The sequence below is a fragment of the Macrobrachium nipponense genome, chromosome 12, assembly GCF_015104395.2.
Source record: "Macrobrachium nipponense isolate FS-2020 chromosome 12, ASM1510439v2, whole genome shotgun sequence".
Classification (NCBI taxonomy): Eukaryota; Metazoa; Arthropoda; class Malacostraca; order Decapoda; family Palaemonidae; genus Macrobrachium; species Macrobrachium nipponense.
Genome location: NC_087205.1, coordinates 45,754,282 through 45,780,781, shown reverse-complemented (window position 1 = coordinate 45,780,781; position 26,500 = coordinate 45,754,282). Strand labels below are relative to the sequence as shown.

At 35.2% G+C, this 26,500-nt stretch overlaps 1 protein-coding gene across 1 annotated transcript in view; it reads right to left on the bottom strand.

Moving 5' to 3' along the window:
• LOC135224511 (uncharacterized) overlaps window positions 1-26,500 on the bottom strand; it is a 475,768-nt gene that overhangs the window by 164,332 nt on the left and 284,936 nt on the right. Inside the window, exon 12 of the mRNA XM_064263554.1 lies at window positions 1,573-1,700. Coding sequence (XP_064119624.1) covers window positions 1,573-1,700 — 128 coding nt within the window. The remainder of the gene's footprint in view (window positions 1-1,572; window positions 1,701-26,500) is intronic.

The following is a 26,500-nucleotide window of genomic DNA, read 5'->3' as shown; positions in this document are numbered from 1 at the left end:
TATGTAGTGTACTATATTGTGAAACAGTGTCCTTTGAAGTGGAATTCACGAAGTCAAGAACATTGTATGTGAAAAGGCCTGAGCAATTGAATTGTAAAATCATCTCTCCCTTGGACATTGAATAAAATGAGAATTTGTACACGCCTGAAATATTTATCAAAAAGTTTCTCATATACAGCAGAACACCATAGGCAACTTATGCCGAAAAGGTCCACATTACGCAACATACTATATCCAGATGGATCTAAATCAGAGCACAGAGTGGGATATGCTGCAGTGTCCCAAGACAAAAGGTATTAGTTCTCTATTCCCAATAATGCCTCACTATTTACAACTGAATTATGTGCAATGACATCAGAAATAAAAATAATCAAAGAACACCCAATTAATAATTTTGTTATTTATAGCTCTTCAGAAACGCTACAGTAGCCATTCAAAGTTACAATCCAAAATATAATATTGTACAACAGACTTGTCTTCACTCCACATGTTATATAATAATGGAGAACATATGTTGGGTCCCTCGATCCCCATGTAGAGATAAAAGGAAACGAGGAGGCTGATAAAGCGGTTAAAGCAGTCCCCATGATAAGAGCAAAATTAAACATCCCTATGAGTGACTGTAGTCTATGATATAAAAAAACAATCATTGTAAATAAATGGCAAAATGTATGGAATGAAGAGCATGAAAGCAATATTTTAAAACAAATAAAACCTGATGTTAGAAGATGGAGTTCATCATATCAGAGGGATAGACATGTGTAGGTAATCTGACTCGTCTCCAGATAGGCCATACTCGTCTGACACACGAACACTAAATGAGCAGCCCGCTGCCCACAGCAGCAGCCACAATATGGCCCTGCTCCCGAGTGCTCAGAGTGCAAGGTGATGATGATACATAATAACGCTCAAACATTACGTCGTGTGGGTATCCAAATTATGACCAGCAGCGACTGTCAACTTTTGGAAATGAATCAGTGAAACAAATTTTGTAAAAATATTCTGTATTTTCAGTCCTTCCAATTTTCATGTTCACGAAGAAATGAAATTTAGCTGATAAAATATAAATATAAGTAGAATGTGAAAATACAAAAATCATTAGGTCATTTAGGTAAAAAAAAATCTGAATGTTACTTAACTTATGCCGATTTAATTTTTTATGCATGTATGGATACGTGAGTCAATGTATTTATTGTGTATGTGTTCCAGTGTGGATGCGTGTGCCTTTGTGTAGGTTTTAGTTTAATTTTCATTCACTTTTCATCGCACCGATTGAACTATATAATTCCAGATGGCCTCAGGCCTAGAACCGTAATTTTATTTTATTATAATCCCTCTGGGCAGCTTTATGAGAGCTGAAAGTCAGCTCAATGGTCTGGTTGAACTACTTTAATAATAATAATAATAATAATAATAATAATAATAATAATAATAATAATAATAATAATAATAATAATGTATTAATCTAATAAATAAATCCACAATAATCTTATTTTAGAATATGATACCAACATGTGGATCAAAGATGTCAAAATATTTATTAGTTTGTTGAACACGGTGTGGATTACTTACAAACTTCGTTAGTGCTGGAAAATAGTCCCTTCCATGCATTGCTTGGCACTGTTCGGTTAAAGAAAACTGATGGCCAGGCGTCCTGTCCCTCAGGGCCACTAGGAATGGGGGCAAAGGAGAGTAAGTGCCTGGAATCAAGAGATCGAAAGTGCGTTAATCACTTTTTCACTTATGATAGGGTTCTTATGATCGAAAGTGCATTAATCACTTTTCACTTATGATAGGGTCCTAGCGCATATATACATGTGAGTGCATGCGTCGGTATGCAAAGTGTAGGTAATGCAACATTTTCTGAATAAAATTTGGAATGAGAAAAACTAAGTTGTTAACGTGACTGAAATGCGTCATCACTGAATACCTCAACACAGCAAGATGAATGACAAGCACATTTCTTATATCTGAATTTGTTCATAAACTATATTTCACATGAAGCTTACTTGTCTGAGATTTCATTCTGATATATATATATATATATATATATATATATATATATATAATAATTAAATATATATATATATATATATATATACATATGTATATATATATATATATATATATATATATATATATATATATATCAGAATGAAATCTCACACAAGAAAGCTTCATGTGAAATTATATGTATATATACGTATATGTATGAATATATATATTATAAATGATAATATATATATAGATATATGATATATAGATATATAGATATATATATATATATATATATATATATATATATATATAGATATATAGATATATATATATATATATATATATAGATATATAGAAATATAGATAATTATAAGAACCTATATATATATATATATATATATATATATATCGTTAGTATATATATATATATATATATATATAGATACACACACACACACACATATATATATATAATATATATATATATATATATATCTATATATATATATATATATATATAGATAGATAGATAGATATAGATATAGATATATATATATATATATATATATATATATATACATATATATATATATATATACAGATATATATATATATATATATTATATATATAGTATGTATGTATATTATACATATATATATACATATATATAGTTATATAGCTATATATATATATATATATATATATATATATATATATATATATAACTGAATCACGAAAGTTTGGAACATGATAAATCCATAATAAAGGTATAAGCCACGAGGGAAAAATAAACAACGGTGTTCCTGCAAGATCTTCCTTTACTTAGCAGTTTGTCTGCTAAGTAAAGGACGTCGAGCCGAAAGATCTTGTAGGAACTCCGTTGTTTATTTTTCCTTCGTGGCAAATACCTTTATATATATATATATATATATATATATATATATATATATATATATATATATATACTATATATATAAAACGATGTCAAATGACACTCGTTTAAACAATTGAAAAAAACACCTAACTGGTAACGTGGCCTACCTTGTCATGTTGGATGCCACTTCTGAAGTTAGCTGAAAATCAAAGTTTCAAACTAGGCTAATATAAACTCTCGCTCTTACAAAATATACTTTTTATTTCCCAAAATTAGCTAACATGAAAATGGAATAAAATGAGTTAAGAATGACCAAAAAAAGAAATGTTAAACTATCATATTCCTCTCAAAATCATATTAAAGTAAGTACCCCCTTTTTCTCTTTCTGTCCAAACATTCATAGTTTATCAAAGTCAAAAAAACGTCTAGAGAAAACCCATTTTTCTATATGGTGATTTCAAATCCATCTAAAATAAAGAGACCATAATTATCACACCATAAACATTAAAGTTTGTCAATAAAATGTGCGTCACATCGCACTTCCCTTTCTCTAGCACTGAAGTAATTGTCACTTCAAATGTTAACTATTCAAAGTTTTCCACTTTACCTTTTTCGGTGGACCTCCAACGCCCCCCTCCTGCACTGAAAACACTTGTTGTCTACTTTGACAGTTGACCGTCCAATTCCTCTGCCAATTCACATACCAGAGATTATATGTGACACGCGTAACGAATTTACACTCACCAATCGGTGCACAGACACATGCACGCTACATACATGAAACTCATGATCATTGGAATGCGTCACTGACCTCCTGTTTGTTTTTTATCTCAGCCTCTTCGAGGAATCCAGCATTTTGCATCTGTCTCTAACCGGCCAGAGCTATGGTTATCAACCCCACTATTTAATATTATAGATTGCAGTCTTTTGTGAACCCCTGTCGCACACTGCATTGGCTGCTGGTATATACTAGTTCATAATGTTTGCAAGATAGCTCCTATAACACATATTTTAATCATCATTATATCTTCATGACAGCAATCACTGGAACTGTGTAGCGTTCGTCGAAGAAGAATCCATCCCCATCGTTATCCTCTAGCGGTGGAACCGTAACCGTCTCCTGTGTAGGCAGAATTTTAACCCCCTGGTGGTCCCATGCAAGTGTTTCACAAACGCCTTTGTCGAATAATTGTACATCCCGGCTGAGCGCATGAACCATCTCGAAATGACTCTGCATGAGCCATTATTAAGCGTCTGACACCCTCGTTGCTGAACTGTAGATTCGATGTCTTCCGAGGAAGGAATCGTAACCGCCACCTCGTTGCCGACTTGAAATATCCCGTGACTCCCATGCAAGTGCGTCATGCAACCGCCTCGTAGAAGTATTGTAGACTCTTGACTTGTCCCAGAATGTATCCTGAGACGATATTTCGACGACATCTCGTCCTTGAAGATCCGACCTCAGCGTTGTAGATCCTAAGTTGTTTTCGTTGTCACCCTCGTGTGAAGTTGGGAATTCTCTAAAGTCATCATATGTCTGTGTTTCGTCATGAATAGGTTCTAACTGACTTTTTGACACGTCTACATGATCTTGGAACAAATAAAGTCTTGCTTTAACACACGAATCTGTCATGAACTAATATACCCAATCTACCCTAAAATAAAATATGATCTTTATTTACTGACCCCTATTAAGCTTACCGGGAGAATTATTACCACTAACTGACCACTCATTATTAATACCGTATCTGACAAATATACTATCAAAAACCCCATAATGTCTATACAGCAAAGCCCCTGTAATGTTTATACAGCTAACCTCCATCAAGCAATGTTGAATATCCCTTCCATCTTACGTATCCCAAGATAAATTCTACCTACTTTCTATAATAGAAATCCTATGTAAATTTACTATAAAAAAAAAAAAAACGCTTAATCCCGATTACAAGTTTCCCTTTGTAGGAAAAAAAAAATAATTCATAATTCAACTTTTCCTGTTACAAAATGTATAAGGAGAAAAAATATAATTCAGCGCTTTTCCATTACAAAACGTAGTATGTATCATCACGCAAATTGCTGCCCCACAACATATCCGCATCAACCCCTGAATTTGACCCCTTAAAATTCCTCTCCATGGAATGTCATCATCGACATTCCTGAAAGCGGTGCAAACCTGAGTAATCAACTCTAAAAGAAAATATCAACAATTGCTCTCATCACAGCATTGTCAGCACCAAACCACCTGTGTATACAACATGTGCTCAAATCGCACTATGGACTTGTCTAGTCAGACTCGTAAACTCAGAAATCATCATTCCTTCAAATGGCCCAAAAATCATCCATTAAATCCTCTCTGGGAATCCTCAATAAATCCTCACTGATACTAAAGAACCACATTCTTCAAAAATTATCCTCAGGACATCCTCATTGTCACCTCAAGGGTACCCAAAAAATTGTCCTTGAAAATGTCTATTATAAAAAAACTACCAATTATAAAATATCCCCCACAGGCTAAATCCTAAGCCATTTGACCACCAATGTACCTCAAAGTAAACCATTTATGATACTGCCATATGTATATAAAACCCAAATAATCACCTAGTTGGGATATAAACCACAGAAAACTACAATCCAGAAATTATGCATAACAATTACAATTATATACCGCCAAATATAACCACTGGTGAATATAACCTCATAAAATACAACACCTTTATAGGGCCCTACAAAACCACAATGCACTAGTGCTACCCCACAAGACATAAAACACCAAAAAACCACAATCACCACCAAAAATCATAACCCCCAAAAACAATTCACCACCAAAATAACCACAAAAAAATCGTCCCCCAATAAATCAATACAACCAGGAATCACCAAGTCACAAAAATCACCACCAGGTATCATCATGACCAGAAGAAAGCACCACGAACCTCTTGTAATATTTCTCAATTCTACAGTAATTTCCCATATTTTTTTCCACCCCGTTTTCCATCCTAAAATAATTAGTCTTTACACCAAATTGCCGCAGTTTGTGCATAATAAGAAAATAGTAAAAGAATGAAAGAAAAAAAGTTACATTAAACTGATTAATCATATTTTGTCATCCATTTGCAAAATCTGGAAAAAAAATGCAACTGCGCGATGTTACCTTATTAGCTACGACTACCAACCTTTTTCAATTTAGATATGAGTTAATTTTGACCGACCTGTCTTTTCATCTAAGACTACAAATCTGTTTCCTGTCTTTCCCTCAATAACTCTAATTTGTAATTTAGTTCATTTCTCACATTGATTTTAAAAAATACATTGTCTCCAACAGCAATTTTAATATCTAATGATTTCTCGTTGCATCTTTCCACCATTTCTTGGGTTGTCGCCTCAAGATTACAGCTGAGACAAGCACGTCTCCTTTGCTGTGGAAATTAATGTTTCAATTTATCTTCTCCATGATGAAGTATAGTTAATAAATCAAATGTGCCTCGTGCTTGGCAACCAAACAATGCTTCGAATGGAAACATTTTAATGGAATCACTGACCATAGTGTTGATGTTGTCTAACAATATCTATATATCTATCCCAGTTTTTATAATTTCCTCCTAGTCTTCCTGAGAGCTTCGAGCACTTTACTGTTTGCTCGTTCACATAACCTATTAGCTTAAGGTCTGTATGGAATAATTGTTACTTTCTGTATCCCGATGACTTCTGCCAAACACATTAAAGTCTCATTTACAAATTCCCTGCCATTGTCAGTTAATAAAACCTCGGGTGAGCCACATCTCCAAATGATACCATTGAAAAATGCTATAACTACTTCTTCGGCTGTTTTATGCTTAAGTGGAAAAATTTCTACTATCCTCGTTAGTTCATCTATTATTACCTACAGGTACTTATTCGCATACGTAGATTCACAAAAATTTCCTAGGATATAACCCTAATTTGCAAGAAGTTATCCTTACGGGTTTGCAAGCATTGCACACGGTACAGTTTTTCCCAAATATTCCACATCTTTCCCCATATTTTTCCAAATATACTTATCACAAACCTCATTATAAATGTTTCCTATCCCTAAGTGTGGACTACCGAACCTGCAATGTACTATATCCAAAGCCACTGGAATTAGGACTTTTGGAATTACGATCTGTGTCGTGTATTCTTTACTTTCACTAGTCCTAAATTTATATTTCATTTTCCTGATTACCTTCTAAACCTGAAAAAGGTAACTTATAACCTTTCCTGACTGATTCCCCTCTGAGAAATGCTTGTGCGTCTGCCAAAATTTCATCCTCATTTTGCCTTTGCTCTATGAGACCGATATCCCATTGTATAGAATCACTAGTAACTAGCGCAACTTGGAATCCATCCATATAATAAAAATTTCTACTAAGGGCATCTGTGACTACATTTAATTTGCCTTCTTTATATCTGAGCTTTGCATTGAAGTCCCTGATAGTTAAGAACCATCGAGCTCTTTTGGGTGACAAATCGGGTTTATTAAAAAGATCCAATAAGGACTTGTGGTCTGTAAGAACTTCTACTTTATTCCCCATCAGTAGCATTTTGAAATGAACCAAACTTGATACTATTGTAAAGGCTTCTTTATCTACGGTAGCCATTAGTCTTTCATTGATGCCCTTATCCTAAATTTCCTACTATAGAAGGCTATGGGATTGAATTTCCCATCAACTTTTTTGCATAAAGCAAGTACCTATACCCTCCTGACTGGCATCAGTCACTAATGTGAACGGTTTCCTGAAATCTGGATATTTCAGAACTGGGGGATTCATTAAATGTTTAAACGTCGAGCCTCTATTTACAAAAGTGTCTGTCGTATGCCGGCGGCGTTCAGGAGTTAGTGCCGAAGCTGAGAAAAAGTTTTTTTCAAAAAATCACAGCATGCTTATTTTTTAAGATTAAGAGTTCATTTTTGCTCCTTTTTTTGTCGTTGCCTGAAGTTTAGTATGCAACAATCAGAAATGAAAAAAAATATCATTATCATATGTAAATATTGGAATATATGATTGCAAAAAAAAATTTCATATATAATTGTATACAAATCGCGCTGTGAGCAAACGGTTAAAGCTTATAAGTTTTTTTCATTGTATTGTACACTAAATTGCGATGATTTTGGTATATAACAAATTGTAAAACGATCAAAGCAACACAGAGAAAATATTATCACAAAATGATGCATGAATTCGTAACGAGTGGACATAAAAACAAGTTTTTTCTAAAATTCACCATGAATCGAAATATTGTGCTAGAGACTTCCTGTTTGTTGCAAAATGAAGGTAATTGATTAAACATTACTAGACTGTAAGTTTTTTAGCTTACAATTGCAGTTTTCGACCATTTCAGTCGAGTTAAAGTTGACCAAAGGTCGAGTTTTTTCAATTTATCGTGATTTATTTGGAAATATTTCAAAACTGATAAAAGCTGCAACCATGAGTTATTCTTTATTGTATTCTACGTGATATTGCGCACATTTTCATGTATAACACTTTATGTAAGGTCTAATACAAAAGGGAAGGGAAAGGTTTTTTTCAAAAATTCACTATAAATCGAAATATTGTGCTAGAGACTTACTGTTGCAAAATGAAGGTAAATGATTGAATGTTACTAGAATATAAGAGTTTTAGCTTACATTGCATTTTTCGACCATTTCGGTTGAGTCAAAGTTGACTGTAGGTTTAAATTTTGGCACTTATCGTGATTTATATGAAAATATTTCAAAACTGATAAAAGCTACAACCATGAGTTGAGTTATTTTTTGTTGTATTCTACATGAAATTGCGCATATTTCCACGTATAACACTTTATGTAAGGCCTTATAGAAAACGGTGCAAAAATTACAAGGTGACTAATAAAGAAATTCTGAGATTTTCAGCAGTTTTACCATGCACGGAGGGAAGGAAAAGGTTTTTTTTTTTCAAAAATTCACCATAAATCGAAATATTGTGCTAGAAACTTACCGTTTGTTGCAAACTGAAGGTAAATAATTGAATGTTACTAGAATGTAAGAGTTTTAGCTTACAATTGCATTTTTAGACCATTTCGGTTGAGTCAAATTTGACTGTAGGTTTAAATTTTGGCATTTATTGTGATTTATATGAAAATATTTCAAAACTGATAAAAGCTACAACCATGAGTTATTTTTTGTTGTATTTTACATGAAATTTCGCACATTTTTATGTATAACACTTTATATAAGACCTAATAGAAAACGATGCAAAAATTACGACAAAGTGACTAAAGAAATTCTGAGATTTTCAGCAATTACAGCGTGTGGAGGGAAGGAAAAAGTTGTTTTCAAAAATTCACCATAAATCGAAATATTGTGCTAGACTTCCCGTTTGTTGCAAAATGAAGGTAAATGATTGAATATCACTAGAATGTTAGATTTTTTGCTTACTAAAAAATACCCAATAAATACCGAGTTGGCCCTCCTAGCGACATCTGCCCTATCCTCTCGGGGCAGATCTGGAGCTCGGGGCAGAAGGGCAGTGTTGGAATGCCACTCCTCAGGATTAAAGTTTATGAGGGCATTCCCAGCCACCTCGAGAAACTGGATGTGGGACAACCTCCGGGTGTTAAAATTGTACCCACAGTAGAGGATGTAGGCATTCTGAAGGGCCAACTGAAGGAGGTATTTGAGGAGCTTCTGTGTCCACCTCCTGGTTCTCCTGGCGAAGGGATAATGCTGGATAAGTTGATCAAAGAGATCAACTCCTCCCATGTACCTATTGTAGTGCCCAATGACAGTAGGCCGATGGACACGAAACTCCTCATACGTAACTCGGCCCTGCCAACGTATCTTCTTCCACTGAACGACTGAGAACGTTTCTGGAGGCTAAGACCTTCCCCTGGGACAAGAACCTCTGTCTCAACCCAGCTCAGCCTCACCTAGGGGCTTTATACCCTCGGGTTCCTCATCAGGTATTCCTGACTTAAAATCCCTGCCAGTGCCACTTGAGCTCCACTCTCCATCCACCACAGACGTTGAGCAATTACCGGAATTGAATCCTGTGCCTGACCCTGACATGGTATCAATGCTAGTGCCCAAAACGTCACTGATCCTCCTTACGGGATACACCCACTTTAACTGAGTTGGTCATAGCCAATTGTGAGCCTCCAGCACCCAATAATCCTTCTTCATCACCTCCGTCCTCAAAGGATGAACCTCTGATGGACCCTGTTGTTACTTCATCTCTACTTGACCAGGAACTGTCCTGCCAGAATGCACAAACCATTACTCACCCTTGCTTCATTTGTCGCAGTAGGGAGACTTTATTCATATCATGACAACAAAATCAAAAGTAATGTTCTGACCAATTTGATTTTCATAGCGTTGCGAGTTTGTGACCCTATTTTCATTGACCAGGAAATTGAATTCTTGACTGTAAGTTTCAAAAAGTTATACTACCCCAAGTTTTTGTTTTTTGACAAATGTCTTTTGAGAGCCAGGGGAATGTTTTATAATCCAAGGAAACACTGTTCATCTGCTAATATTAAATGCCTTCCCTTTCCGTATAATCATGCCCTGAGAAAAGTTTCTAATAATCTTAGAAAACAAAGACATGGGTATATCATAATTTTCAATGCCCTAAAACTTTTAGAAAGAAAATGATAAAAAACAGTTGCAGAAAACAAAACACCTGGACAGAGGAAACAGGAACATATTGCAGCCTGCATTGATATGCACACAGGATTCTGATCATTCCATTGACTTCAGGGGAGCCAAAGTTATCTCTATAAGAGTGTGGATAGGACCACTAGGGAGATTATGGAAGGAGCTCTTTTCACTTTAAATGAAATCTTAGGGGCGAATACTGGCAGTATGAATAATTTACTTTTAAGTGAAGCGAGTTGCAAAAGGGCCAGAATTAAGAACTTCAGAAATGTGTACAGCCTTCCTCAATCTGATGATGTAGATAACTACCCTTCGATACTTCCAGAGTCTGATCTACAAACTACCATCTTGGATAAGGATCCTCAAGATTTTATTCAGGAAGAAGACGAGCGTTTTGTCCCGCCTCGAAGATTACTGAGAATTCTGGAATGGAATACGACCCAATGACTTGTTCGCATATTTTAACTTTGTCTTTCATTTAGTTTAGTGATCAAGTCCACAGAAGGATGGACGAAAGCTTTGAGCTTTGTAAATATTTATACAAATATATTTCGTCTAGCTAAACAAGAATATTACTGTGGATCATATATATATATATATATATATATATATATATATATATATATATATATATATATATATATATATATATATATATATATATATATATATATATATATATATGTCTATATATATATATATATATATATATATATATATATGATGACTAGGTCATCACAATATTAAACGGCATTTCATATAAGGGCCTACAAAGAGACCTGTAAATGAATTAAGTTCTGTTGTGTACTTGGTTGTTCCTGGGAACATGAAAAATTTTGTTAAATTGTGTTAAATTTTTCTTTTGTGTGATTCGACTTCTGACTGAATCATATGTGTATTTATATATATATATATATATATATATATATATATATTATATATGTGTGTGTGTGTGTGTGTGTGTGTGTGTATATATATATATATATATATCTATATATATATATATATATATATATATATATATATATATATATATATAGGTTTCCATTATGCCCCCTAATGTACCCGTGAGATTTCTCCAGGCTTTTAAGAAAATTAAAGAAGACGAAAACAGTGAAGGTGACAAAAGCAGATAAATCTAATGCAGTGGTAATAATGAAAAAAAAAAAAAAATATATATATATATATATATATATATATATATATATATCTATATATATATATATATTTGTGCGTGTATGTTTGTGTGTGTGGGTCAACTGGTAGCAACTTGGCCTTTCATTTCAGACATAAGGAAAAACATGCACATCTGTTCATTAGTTCCAATATATATCAATATATGTTATTTTTTTAATCTCAAGCTGAAAACCTTTACGGAAAGAGTCAACTGACTGTAAGCCCAAAAGTGCTCCAAAGGGGAATCAATCTGTAGAGAGAGACAGGTTATAGGAAAAGGTGATATATAAATACTTATGAGGGAATAGAGAATAAAACTGACACATCTGAAATTCAGGAGATGTCAGCAGAGAGCAGGGATGAATTTGCTCCTCACTGAAATATTTGGAGATGAGAAGATTCTACAACTGCACTAAGTATAGTATTCCAGAAAGTAACGCACATTTTGCAGCAACAGCCTGCCTACTGTTTCGAGCAAAAATCACTAGGTAGAGTAAAAAAGAGTGTAGAGAATGTTTGCCATTGCACTTCATTTTAAGCAAAAAAGAAAAAAAATGCCACAAGTCACATTAATTAAGAGTTGGCAAAATGAACTTGACTGATGAAATAGCTATCCAACAGCCAGAGATGAGAGTCAGCACCTGAATACCACGCTGTAAAACAGCACTCAAAACATGGAGTAGGAAAAGAATTAAAACACTTAGATGCCATAACTTCATCCTAAACATTCTAAAACATTTCCGTAAGATACTAACTTTTAAAAAAACAGTGGAAGCATTCGTGTGCACTATATGTTTCTTAAAAATCAATTTCTTATCAAAAGTAACACCTAAAAGTAAAATCTAAAAATAGTCACTAACATTTAAAACCATTTGAGAAGGAATAAGCATTGTGTCCCAAAGCCTACTGCACTCATGAAGACATACCATATATATCTATTCAAGGATTCTGTATCAACAGATCTAATAAAAGATGCACTAGTTCCCAATAGTTTTAATAGTTTTAACTCGTAGATAAGTACTTACTAGTTCACATGATAAAAGGCTGCAATAAAATCTAGACCGATCATGTGAGCCTCTGCACTCTCAATAAGAGCACTCTTCTGACAGTAGAAATTGACAAGAGTCCACCACAAGTAACGAGGCTTTTATAAAACCCAAACTGTAATGCTAGTAGCAGGTTATTATCTACAACAAACCTACAAAAGCACTTAGAGAACAGCTTCTTAAAAACGTTCGAAATTGGACTACATATATTCTTAGGGGCACGGCGATGGACTTAATCCCTTAGGTAACAAAGCAATGTTTCCCTTCCTCCAAATGGAAGGAGAACTTGAAAGTTCAACTAATCTTCTGAAAATAGTAATAATCTTATGGGTAATGAGATGGCCAGTCTTTCGAAAAAAGACGGGAAAGATGCCATTAGGGCCTATGCAATACAAACTGTCAAGCCCCCAGAAGCAAGATTTGACTTCCCTTGACCTGAGAGCCATTGAACACAACCTAGGCTCTGCAAAGCATGACTAAGGCAACGCCATGGACTCACCTCACCTACATGTGGGAGGCATGTTAGACTCGTATCCAAAGAGTGATGACTTGAGGGCAGACCACATTTATGGTCATCACCACTGATGAACAAGCTCTCTCATCTCACCGAGCAAGAATTCTAAGCTCAACAAAATTGCACCAAAATACGTCAGATCGATTGTTCATCCATAAATGATAAGCTTCTGGTATTTCATGGTAGGCAAGCTTCTATGCTACATTAAACCATGACCTTACTTTAAGAAGAAACTTGAGAATTTTAGAAGGAATTTTCCTCCTGATAATAATCATAAGTGCTGATAATGTTTATTCAAGTCCACGTTAAATGTGTTTTTCAGTTTTCTATGTGTATTTTTGGCTGAAGAATATCTACATAAACTTAAGTTTTACTTTATTATTTGGTGTAAGAAAATAAGATAGAATTTTTATGGATTCTTACTAATGTTATGTGTTAATTTGATATCTGTAACAAGTTATGAGATTAATTTTCCTGTGGAGAAATACTTAACGAACTTTTGCCTACACCGTGGGCTCTGGAATTTTGGTGGTCAACAGCCTGGTACCCTATTGTTCTTCTACTATCTACATTTAATCTGCTACATATTTCGTTTAATCAATAAAAGTTTTTAGGAACCTGAGTGTTTCCGTATGCATAACCTAGTTCTTTAATGAAAATACTCAACATTAAGGTGATCATTTAAACACTCAATAATATACAGACTCCTATAAATATCTCTCCACCTGATCTCAATGACATCAGGACGAATACCATCTCAATTTGCTTGGTGTTTAAGGGACACCTTTCTTGAAATGCTCAAATCAGGATGAACCTGACCTGTCTTATTACCCTTAAACAAAAATGGATCAGATGAAGCCAACAACAAACTTACTACATACCCATGCATATGTGTGTATATAATCACAAAATCCGCATAAGGAGGCGAGTGAAAACCGGGGCTTTGAACATGTATTTTCGTTGTTTATTCTACATTTTCAAGTTGACACTGAATACATGATTAGTTGACAGAGCTTTATATACAAAAACAGAAGGGGGCGGGGTTACAGTTGATTAATCTGGGCAGCATGTCCTTTAAGTAAAAGAGACAAGGAAAGAGGATCAAGAATGGAGATTTACATTCCTTGTTGGCATGGCTTCAATAAAAATGGACTCCAACAGATACTTTTTCTGGTAATCGTTGATCCTGTAGATTATCAAGGAATTATTCCAGTTAATTGCATCACCTGCCTTAACCCAATGATCCACAATGCCATTATTTGTTAAGCCTCTTGAAATGGCATATTTGTGGTGAGAGCAACTCAGTTTTAGTCCTTTTATGGTTAACCATTATAAATATTATTACATTCTTTGCCAGGAATACTGTATACAATATTTTTTGAACTGTATACAATATTGTTTGAATTGGGCGAGCTGTTCTTAACTAGATTATTTCTCAAAATATTATTATATTTAAATACTAAGTTAATATCAATCATTTTTTAAAATGGGTACAGCAGGAATGAAATTTGGGATAAAATGGTACACAGAGAATATTCTAAAGTTCTTTGTTAACACTTTTTGATTGTAATATGCCTTTTTTGCTTTAATTTCAAAACTTCTTTTTTATGAAGGTCAAGGATTTTCCAAATGATTTAGGAACCTTTTTGCAAGCTGAATTAAAAGATACAGTTCATTTTCCTGGGTCAGGTCAAGTTTCTAAGATATAGTCTGTTTCTATACATCATATTGTTCCAGAATGTAGCAATTATCCAAGCGTTTATGGGCTTTGTTTTTGCAAAACCGGGTTGTGGGTAACCTTTAATAACCATCCTAATAGGCTCTGTTACATCTGTGGACATGTGGTTCTTCCGGACCGTCAAGCAAAAATCACGCATTTAGTGAAGAAGGCATATCAAGCTTACTTTGGAGTCAAACTAGGGGACCAGGATAAGCCATTCGCTCCCTATATCTGCTATGAAACATGTGTAGAGAACTTACAGGATTGGAGGAACAAGAAAAGGAAGAGTATGCCATTTGGTGTCCCAATGGTGTGGAGGGAAGGGAAAGATCACGTTACAGGCTGCTACTTTTGTATGGCAAATCTAAAAGGCATCAATCGCAAGAACAAGCACCATGTTCAATACCCTGATGTTCCTTCTGCCGTAAAGCCAGTCTCCCATGGCCCTGATCTTCCTGTTACTGAGCCAAATGTTGCCATGGAATCTAGTTCTGATTCCGAATCTAGTGACATGACTCATACAGCTGAGTGTGATGCATACAGGCCAGAAGAGGATGACCAACTGGCGCCTTTGACCCAAGCCGAACTCAATGACCTGACACGAGACCTGAACCTTTCCAAGGAGTCTGCCCAGTTACTCGGTTCTTGTCTTCAAGAGAAATGTCTACTGGCACCAGGAACAACATTCTATTGGTATTGGGACTGCGAGAGAAAATTTAGGAAATTCTTCACGTTTGATGAAGCATCTTCACTGGTCTACTGTAACAATATTGCTGACCTGATTGAATTGCTTGGTCTGAAGTATGATGCTATGGAATGGAGACTTTTCTTTGAATCATCTAACAGAAGTCTCAAGGCAGTTTTTCTGAATAATGGAAATAAGTTTTCATCGATCCCTGTTGGGCACTCAGTTGAAATGAAAGAATCCCACAAAAGCATGGAATGTGTGTTGTCTGCTCTCAACTACCAAGAACATAAATGGTTGATCTGTGATCTTAAAGTTGTTGGACTCATCCTAGAACTTCAAGGTGGTTACACAAAGTATCCATCCTTTCTGTGCTTATGGGATAGCCGTGCTGATGACCAGCATTATGTCAGATAAGAGTGGCCATCAACACAACGTTCTGTCCCACCCTCTGGTTGAACCGAGCAAGATATTGCTTCCATCCCTCCACATCAAACTCAGCGTCATGAAGAACTTTGTAAAGGCATTGGTTAGGGTAAAGGATTTGCTTTCCTCCATCCGAAGTTTCAACAAAAAAGCATGAAGAAAATTAAGGCAGGTGTATTTGATGGTCCTCAAATAAGGGAACTCATCAAGGACACTAGTTTTGATGATGTACTGAATCCTGGACTATTTTCCACAGAATTGTGGAGACGTCAGTGAAGAACAGGGTGAGCGCTTTCACAAAGATATCAGTGTTATGGAGGAACCCTATCAAGGCCGATGAAATGTCAACTTTCTGGCCAACTGCTGCTGGTGCCTAAAGAGGGATGTGGAGTCTGCTCAGCGCAAACAGAAGTCCCAGAGGAGACCATTCATCCATGAGTAGCTTCCTTAGTTCATTATACTCTTCTTGCTATCTATTCAAAATATTTTGTAAGCCTTCTGTGAATAAATCAGTCTAATATTTTCAATATTGTGATTCATTCACCTACAAGTAGATCGGAATTTAGGATATTTTTAATGGGCTAATATTTCATTAACTTGATCTGATTGAGTAAAATGAGCATGAATTTTGGATTCAGTGCAAAAATCTGTCCTAAAATCAGGTATTATATGTTAGACCTTGAAAACAGCGAAGGCCAGAGTAAAGAATCTCTTATTTTATCAATAATTCCTTACTCATCTTCCAAAAATTCAAGACTACAAATTCGAAGAGCTCTAAGATACATACTGGGAAATGTTGACACCTTAATTTGTTTAACAGGGTTAGAGTAAAAATGAATATATTACAAATTGTTCGTGGGTTTCCTATATAGTACTTTGAAAAAGAAATTGGTGTTATTTCTAATAACTAAGACACCTAAAAATGGTGTATAATTATTTTCTTCATATTCTATTGTGAATTTTATGGATGGTACAAGATTATAAGTTGTATGCAAGAAATCTGGAATATTTACATTTTCTTTTACAAAACATAAGCAATCGCCTGCATATCTACCCCAAAACGCCTTAAAAAATAAATATCTTGGAATAAGTCAAGACTCAAAGAGCTTTAAGTAAATATTAGACAAAAGTGACTAAAGAGGGTTACCCATAGCCATACCAAATAAAACATCTGCCAGAAAGGGATCAAGAGTAGAAAGTTTCTCTTGGCATCCATATCCAATGTACCACGAAGGAACACGTGCTTGGTAACGTTCAAAGTTCCGGTATGCACTCACCTTCTTACGTGGATTTCGTGATATTCTCAAGCACGTGTTCCTTCGTACTACACTGATATATATATATATATAATATATATATATATATATATATATATATATATATATATATGTACACATATATATGTATATATGTATATTTATGTATAAAACTTGCTTTGACAATTCTTGGGAATTTCAGTATTTTTGTTGTATACTGGTTTTGTGATGTGTCACTAAGCTGCCTATTATTGAGTGTCTATTGATTTAATTCAACATGTATTACTGTTTTTATAATAATTGTTTATTTTATTATTTATTGAATTAATGGCTTGGGGCAAGTGTATGGATCTGAAAATTATTTGCTGTTTACTTTTGTATTTTGATGATGATTGATTTTTTACAGTTGCATTTATCTTAATTTATAAATGTTTGTTCTGTCTGTTTACTAATGTAAATTTTTAATGAATTATTTATTTGGGTTTAAATGTTATTTGTTAATGATCATTTAGTCTTCATTTGTCTACCAGAACCTATACTCAATAGTAGATATAATCTATATCTAGATCTATATCTATCTATATCTATATCTATATCTATATCAATATCAATATCAAATCTATATCTATATCTATATCAATATCAATATCTGGATCAATAACTTCTATCTATCAATCCATCTATCTATATGTATATATATACATATATATATATATATATATATATATATATATATATATATATGTGTGTGTGTGTGTGTATATATATATATGTATGTATGTATGTATAAATATCTATCTGTCTATTTATCTATATATATATATATATATATATATATATATATGTGTGTGTGTGTGTGTGTGTGTGTGTGTGTGTGTGTGTGTGTGTGTTATGGGGTCAAAGGACACCATTTAACTAAAAGGAGAGAACTCCTATTTGATAGCGTGACCTACCTTCGTTTGTTCCATCGCCTGCTAGTCCAATAGCTAGCTGAAAATCAGTCATTGAATCTTAGGCGAACTCAGACTCTCACTATACTTATATATAATCTTATTTTCCCCAAAATAGCTAACATGAAAATGAAATAAAATGAATTAAAGAAATCTCACCCAAAAAATCATTAAAACACCATTACTCTACTACGTAATCATATTGGATAGAACTATCCCCACTTATCCTCACTGTCAAATAACTCCATGAGTCTTTATCAAATAAATGTCAGATAAAAGTCTAGAGAATTCATTGTTCGGTAGCGACAACCGAATCCATTTGAAAAAGAGACCATAATTATCAAACACTGAAATGCACCAATGCAATAGATAAATGTCCCATAAATCTTTTCTCAGAGCTTCTCTCCGTCCCCTTAAAGTTTTCCAGTCTTTCCTCTCTTACTCTACCTTAATAATCTCCAAGGATCTCCAAGCACCTTCTATGGCCTGGTTTCACACTCGATGTCTCTTGTATAGTTCCCCATTAATCACCACACCAAGATGGAATAACATATGTTATTCCGTCTTTCACCACGATAGGGATTTTATTCCCTTCATTTGCTCGAACAAACATATGCACTTACACCTACTAATGGACATACGATTGCACGTACCCTAGTTTCTTCTCTGTTCCGATGTGCGTGCGTTTTCCATTTTCCATGTACACGTCTTATCTAGCACACACATTGGTGACCTCACGTAACCTTTTCTTCTGACGTCATGATCACCTGATCTTTCGCTATTCAGGTCATTTGCACGCCTGCAGTCTCCCTGGCGCGACCGAGGTTGTTGTGATTTTTTGTCCAGTGTGGGCATCTAAGGAATTCGTTGCTTTGCACCTATCTCAAACACGAAACACTCGAGGTTGAACTATTTTCAGGTCTCTGCTTGTCACTAAGGTTATCGACCTCACTCATTTTGATATATTTCCCGCCAGTCCCGTAATATATATATATATATATATATTATATATATATATATATATATATATATTTATATATATATATATAGGGTCCATGGTGGGAATCCACCAAACATCTGATTGAATATATATATATATATATATATATATATATATATATATATATGTGTGTGTGTGTGTGTGTGTGTGTGTGTGTGTGTGTGTGTGTGTGTGTTTTACGCATAATGTGGATAATTGCTTGATGTGAACATTAAGCAGAAAATTGCCTAATGTGTACATTAAGCAAGCAGTTTGCATAAAGTTTACAATTTGTTAACATAAGGCCAAACATGCCTGTTGCTCAAATTATGCAGCTCAATTTTGCCCGATGTGAATACGACTACCTAATCTAAACATATATTATGGTTTAGTGTAGAAATGGAAATGAATCCAACAGACAACCCATCTCAGGGTTCAGTTGAGTCCAATCAGAAATTTTTGCATGATCTGCCTGGGTGACAGCGCGAGTTGTATTGAAATTTTTTTCTTAGGCAGCTGCATCGTCCTGATGTACATTGAGTAGTACATTGACACTTTATATATCCTTGCCCACCTGTGGCTCTTGCTGTTGCTGTTCTAATCGATAGGCAGACATCAGGAACCTCTTCAGACTTTATCAGGGGCTGTTTGATTGCACTTACATCAGCTGCTGTAAATTTTGGTCCAAGAATTCCCTCCCGACAACCTACAGTGTATAATCCATCCTTCCTTGACGACGACCACTAACAGATTTTTAGGATCTGTTGGACCACGATCGACATCCGGGACCCTCAGCGTAGCACACTAACCAATGGATAATGGCTTAAGTGACAGACCCAAAGTTTCAAACAACATTCGAACAACCCTCCAGTTACAGTGGTTCGTCATTCAATTCACATTAGGCAAAATACCCTCGCCTAATTTGAAAATTATGCATAATGTTGACAATAGGCAAATAATTTGCCTATTGTCAACATTGTGCAAACAAATTGCCTAATATGGAGATTAGGATATTTTTCTGCCTAATGTTCACATTAGGCAATTATCCACATTATGTGTAACATATGTTTATATATCTAATAAAAGGAGCCCATAAAAACACCAAAATAGAGAAAAAGTACTATATTTCAGAGACTGCTGTCTCCCTCTTCAGGTAGATGAATGAGAAAAGTTCACAGAAAAGGTGGTATTTATACCAAGAGGTCCATCCACAAACAAGCCATTTTAAGTCACCCCCGCTGCTGATAATCTTCCTCTAATCTTCTTAAGGGTTGGTTGAATGAAGACGTTGTCGATCGTGTCCGAAATCCATCCTCCTTTTTGAGATGTTCATTACCTGCCTCTCTTTTATTAAGGCCGATTCCATCATTTGACTCTTGTACCGGCAGTTGCTGCTATAAATTACACGTGACAAATTCCAGTTTATTCTATGGTTATGTTCATTTATATGGTTGAAGATAGCCGAGTTCTGTTGTCCATACCTAACTGACCGTTTGTGTTGTATTAATCTCTGGGGAAGGGATTTACCTGTAAATCCGATGTAAGATTGGTCACAGTCCTGGCATGGATTTCGTTATACCCCAGAGTCCTTTGGAGATGTCTTTTGTTGGACGTTAATCAGGGATTTGGCTAAGGTGTTTGGGTAAGTAAATACAAAAGGGTTCGATTTTCCGAGGGGGTTGGTTATTCTCTTAATCGTGTCCAGGTGGGGAATTATTATTTTATTGTTGGGTGTATCTCTGGTCTTGTCTTTAGGGGGTCGGTAGAAAATTACGTTAGCTTTGTGAATTGCTTTCTCAATTATATGGTCAGGATATTTTAAAGACGAAAGTTGCTTGCGAATTAGTTCAAATTCTTTTTCCAGGAATTCTGGGGAACAAATTCGTAAGGCTCTTAAGAACAAGTTACTAGCTACACCTATTTTGATAGAAATGTCATGATAGCTAAAGTAGTGAATGTATGAAAGTGAGAACGTTGGTTTTCTGTATATGGTAAATTTGTATTCTGTCGTATCTCTGATTATTAAAACATCAAGAAAAGGAATTTTGTTGTCTGTTTCCCATTCAACTTTAAATTTGATGCTGGGCACTAATGTGTTTAATTTCGAGAGGAATTCATTGAAATTGACCCCACCTATTATCCAAAATGTTAGGATATCATCCACGTATCTCATCCACAGCATGTTTTTGGGTTTTATTGCATTTATTACTGTAGTTTCAAAGTATTCCATGTACAGATTGGCTAGAACAGGACTTAAAGGACTACCCATACTACACCCGAATTTTTGCTTGTAGAATGATTCCCCGAATGAAAATACGTTATTAGATGCACATAATTCAACTAGCTTTATTATTTTGTCAAGCGCCAATGAAATGATCTGAATAGGGGGATAATTTTACCCTTAAAAATTGAAAGAACGTCCTGTACTGGTACTTTAGTGAACAAGGAATCTACATCAAGGCTTAAAAGTTTTATGTTGTGAAGTGGTATATGTGCTTCTCTGAATTCCTCTCGAAATTAAACACATTAGTGCCCAGCATCAAATTTAAAGTTGAATGGGAAACAGACAACAAAATTCCTTTTCTTGATGTTTTAATAATCAGAGATACGACAGAATACAAATTTACCATATACAGAAAACCAACGTTCTCACTTTCATACATTCACTACTTTAGCTATCATGACATTTCTATCAAAATAGGTGTAGCTAGTAACTTGTTCTTAAGAGCCTTACGAATTTGTTCCCCAGAATTCCTGGAAAAAGAATTTGAACTAATTCGCAAGCAACTTTCGTCTTTTAAATATCCTGACCATATAATTGAGAAAGCAATTCACAAAGCTAACGTAATTTTCTACCGACCCCCTAAAGACAAGACCAGAGATACACCCAACAATAAAATAATAATTCCCCACCTGGACACGATTAAGAGAATAACCAACCCACTCGGAAAATCGAACCCTTTTGTATTTACTTACCCAAACACCTTAGCCAAATCCCTGATTAACGTCCAACAAAAGACATCTCCAAAGGACTCTGGGGTATACGAAATCCCATGCCAGGACTGTGACCAATCTTACATCGGATTTACAGGTAAATCCCTTCCCCAGAGATTAATACAACACAAACGGTCAGTTAGGTATGGACAACAGAACTCGGCTATCTTCAACCATATAAATGACATAACCATAGAATAAACTGGTGCAAATTTGTCACGTGTAATTTATAGCAGCAACTGCCGGTACAAGAGTCAAATGATGGAATCGGCCTTAATAAAAGAGAGGCAGGTAATGAACATCTCAAAAGGAGGATGGATTTCGGACACGATCGACAACGTCTTCATTCAACCAACCCTTAAGAAGATTAGAGGAAGATTATCAGCGGGGTGACTTAAAATGGCTTGTTTGTGGATGGACCTCTTGGTATAAATACCACCTTTTCTGTGAACTTTTCTCATTCATCTACCTGAAGAGGGAGACAGCAGTCTCTGAAATATAGTACTTTTTCTCTATTTTGGTTTTTTTTATGGGCTCCTTTTATTAGATGGAACTCTGTTGTTACAGAACATTTTTACCAGTCATTTTCAGCCCATTATGGAATTCAACCGCCTTTCCAGGATTCTTCACTCACTTCCAGAAGTCAAGCCAATTTTTCGCAAGTTTGAAAAAGAACTGATCAGACTACACCGGCTGAAAAACCAAAAACCACACTTTTTAGAAGAATGCCTCAAAGAACAAGTACTACCAAAAATGTACGGATTCGGGAGATGGACTCTGCAATCGGACCCTTCCCTCTCTCACACAAGATTTTCCTGGAGGAAAGAATCACCGATACGAAAAACGACATCTTCGTACTACGCAGAGTGATATATGGAACCCAGTCTAATCTTCGCCTCCTCACTACGGACCACATATACAGGTATCTGATTTCATTCTGTTCCGACATTGCTGCCTATAATAGCGTGACTCATTCCAACAGACTTCTAGCAAGTTAAATAACCTAATAGACAATAGTGCATGGAATAATCTTGAGCAACAAGACAAAGTTTTAAACTTATCCAACACACCCCCCTTACTGTAAATCAACATTTGAGTTTTAAATTTAGGCTTATCCTTTGCCCTTATGCCAGACCGCAAAAAAAAAAAACAACCTAGACTTCATAGTGGCTTTTGATAAATTCATATCTGATAAAAACTACAACCGTGAAGAGATATGTTTAAAAGGAGTGTTACTAAATGCTTTAACTGACTTACATAAGAAATATCCTGTTCCCCGCAGATTCATGATAGCCATCCACTCGCTAAAAAAGTTAGATGTTATAATAAGTAGATCCGACAAAGACGGCAAAATTGTAATAATGGACAAAGACTTCTACCTTGACAAAATCAACCAGCTCCTTAGCGACACAAACACATACGAAAACTGACGAAAAATCCCCTCCAAAACGTTCCCACAGAATTTTTTCGGAAAGTAAGATTAATTGGCAAAGACAAAAAGAGTATTGAACTATTAGAGAAATTTAAAGTAATTAATCCTAAATTACCCTATTTTTATGGCCTTCCCAAAACTCACAAAGACAATCTTCCATTCAGACCCATCGTTTCATGTGCCGGTGCTTTCAATTACAAAATTTCTAAATGTTAGCTGGCCTCCTTTCCCCTTTTTTAGGCACTTTTTCTCCCAGTCACATTAAACATTCGGAAGATTTTTGTCACAAATTCAGAGAAGCACATATACCACTTCACAACATAAAACTTTTAAGCCTTGATGTAGATTCCTTGTTCACTAAAGTACCAGTACAGGACGTTCTTCAATTTTTAAGGGTAAAATTATCCCCCTATTCAGATCATTTCCCATTGGCGCTTGACAAAATAATAAAGCTAGTTGAATTATGTGCATCTAATAACGTATTTTCATTCGGGGAATCATTCTACAAGCAAAAATTCGGGTGTAGTATGGGTAGTCCTTTAAGTCCTGTTCTAGCCAATCTGTACATGGAATACTTTGAAACTACAGTAATAAATGCAATAAAACCCAAAAACATGCTGTGGATGAGATACGTGGATGATATCCTAACATTTTGGGATAATAGGTGGGGCAATTTCAATGAATTCCTCTCGAAATTAAACACATTAGTGCCCAGCATCAAATTTAAAGTTGAATGGAAAAACGACAACAAAATTCCTTTTCTTGATGTTTTAATAATCAGAGATACGACAGAATACAAATTTACCATATACAGAAAACCAACGTTCTCACTTTCATACATTCACTACTTTAGCTATCATGACATTTCTATCAAAATAGGTGTAGCTAGTAACTTGTTCTTAAGAGCCTTACGAATTTGTTCCCCAGAATTCCTGGAAAAAGAATTTGAACTAATTCGCAAGCAACTTTCGTCTTTAAAATATCCTGACCATATAATTGAGAAAGCAATTCACAAAGCTAACGTAATTTTCTACCGACCCCTAAAGACAAGACCAGAGATACACCCAACAATAAAATAATAATTCCCAACTGGACACGATTAAGAGAATAACCAACCCCCTCGGAAAATCGAACCCTTTTGTATTTACTTACCCAAACACCTTAGCCAAATCCCTGATTAACGTCCAACAAAAGACATCTCCAAAGGACTCTGGGGTATAAGAAATCCCATGCCAGGACTGTGACCAATCTTACATCGGATTTACAGGTAAATCCTTCCCCAGAGATTAATACAACACAAACGGTCAGTTAGGTATGGACAACAGAACTCGGCTATCTTCAACCATATAAATGAACATAACCATAGAATAAACTGGAATTGTCACGTGTAATTTATAGCAGCAACTGCCGGTACAAGAGTCAAATGATGGAATCGGCCTTAATAAAAGAGAGGCAGGTAATGAACATCTCAAAAGGAGGATGGATTTCGGACACGATCGACAACGTCTTCATTCAACCAACCCTTAAGAAGATTAGAGGAAGATTATCAGCGGGGGTGACTTAAAATGGCTTGTTTGTGGATGGACCTCTTGGTATAAATACCACCTTTCTGTGAACTTTTCCTCATTCTCTACCTGCAGAGGGAACAGCAGTCTCTGAAATAAAGTAACTTTTCTCTATTTTGGTGTTTTTTTAAATGGCTCCTTTTATTAGATGGAACTGTTGTACAGAACATTTTTACCAGTCATGTTTATACATATATATATATATATATATATATATATATATATATATATATATATATATATATATATATATATATGTATGATATATATATAAGTCATATCACATTTCCGTGATTCATATACATATATCGAGCTACAATGTCCTTTAATATCTAATTCACTCTACCTCGGAATTAATATATTTTCATATAAGCTTGATCGAAATCTATTATCGAGAAAAAATTCCCCTTCGGTTAAGCATATATGAAAATATATTAATTCCGAGGTAGAGCGAATTAGATATTAAAGGACATTGTAGCTCGATATATATATATATATTATATATGTGTGTGTGTGTGTGTGTGTGTGTGTGTGTGTGTGTGCGTGTGTGTGTGTGAATTGTCTCCAAACCAACGAATTACCTGCGCGCGAAAGGTATTTGAGGGTGAGAGGCGACATGAACTTTTAGCCTTTTGCGGTGGTGTAGTAGGTAAAAGCTTCACTGACCTTCCTGGATTTTAAAGGCTCCGTGGGTTCGCGCCCCGGTCCAGGCAAGTCTATTATCAAGAAAAAATTCCCCTTTGGTTAAGCATATATGAAAAAATATTAATTCCGATTGTAGCTCGATATATGTATATGAATCACGGAAATGTGATATGACTTATAGATTGGCTACGTGCTGTCAAAAGCACTACAAACGCTACCGGAGTCGAGGTGGGTTGATGTTGTCTCCAAACCAACGAATTACTTGCGCGCGAAAGGTATTTGAGGGTGAGAGCGACATGAACTTTTAGCCTCTTGCGGTGGTGTAGTAGGTAAAAACTTCACTGACGTTCCTGGATTTGAAAGGCTCTGTGGGTTCGCGCCCCTGTCCAGGCAAGTCTATTATCGAGAAAAAATTCCCCTTCGGTTAAGCACATATGAAAATATATTAATTCTGAGGTAGAGCGAATTAGATATTAAAGGACATTGTAGCTCGATATATGTATATGAATCACGGAAATGTGATATGACATAGATTGGCTACGTGCTGTCAAAAGCACTACAAACGCTACCGGAGTCGAGGTGGGTTGATGTTGTCTCCAAACCAATGAA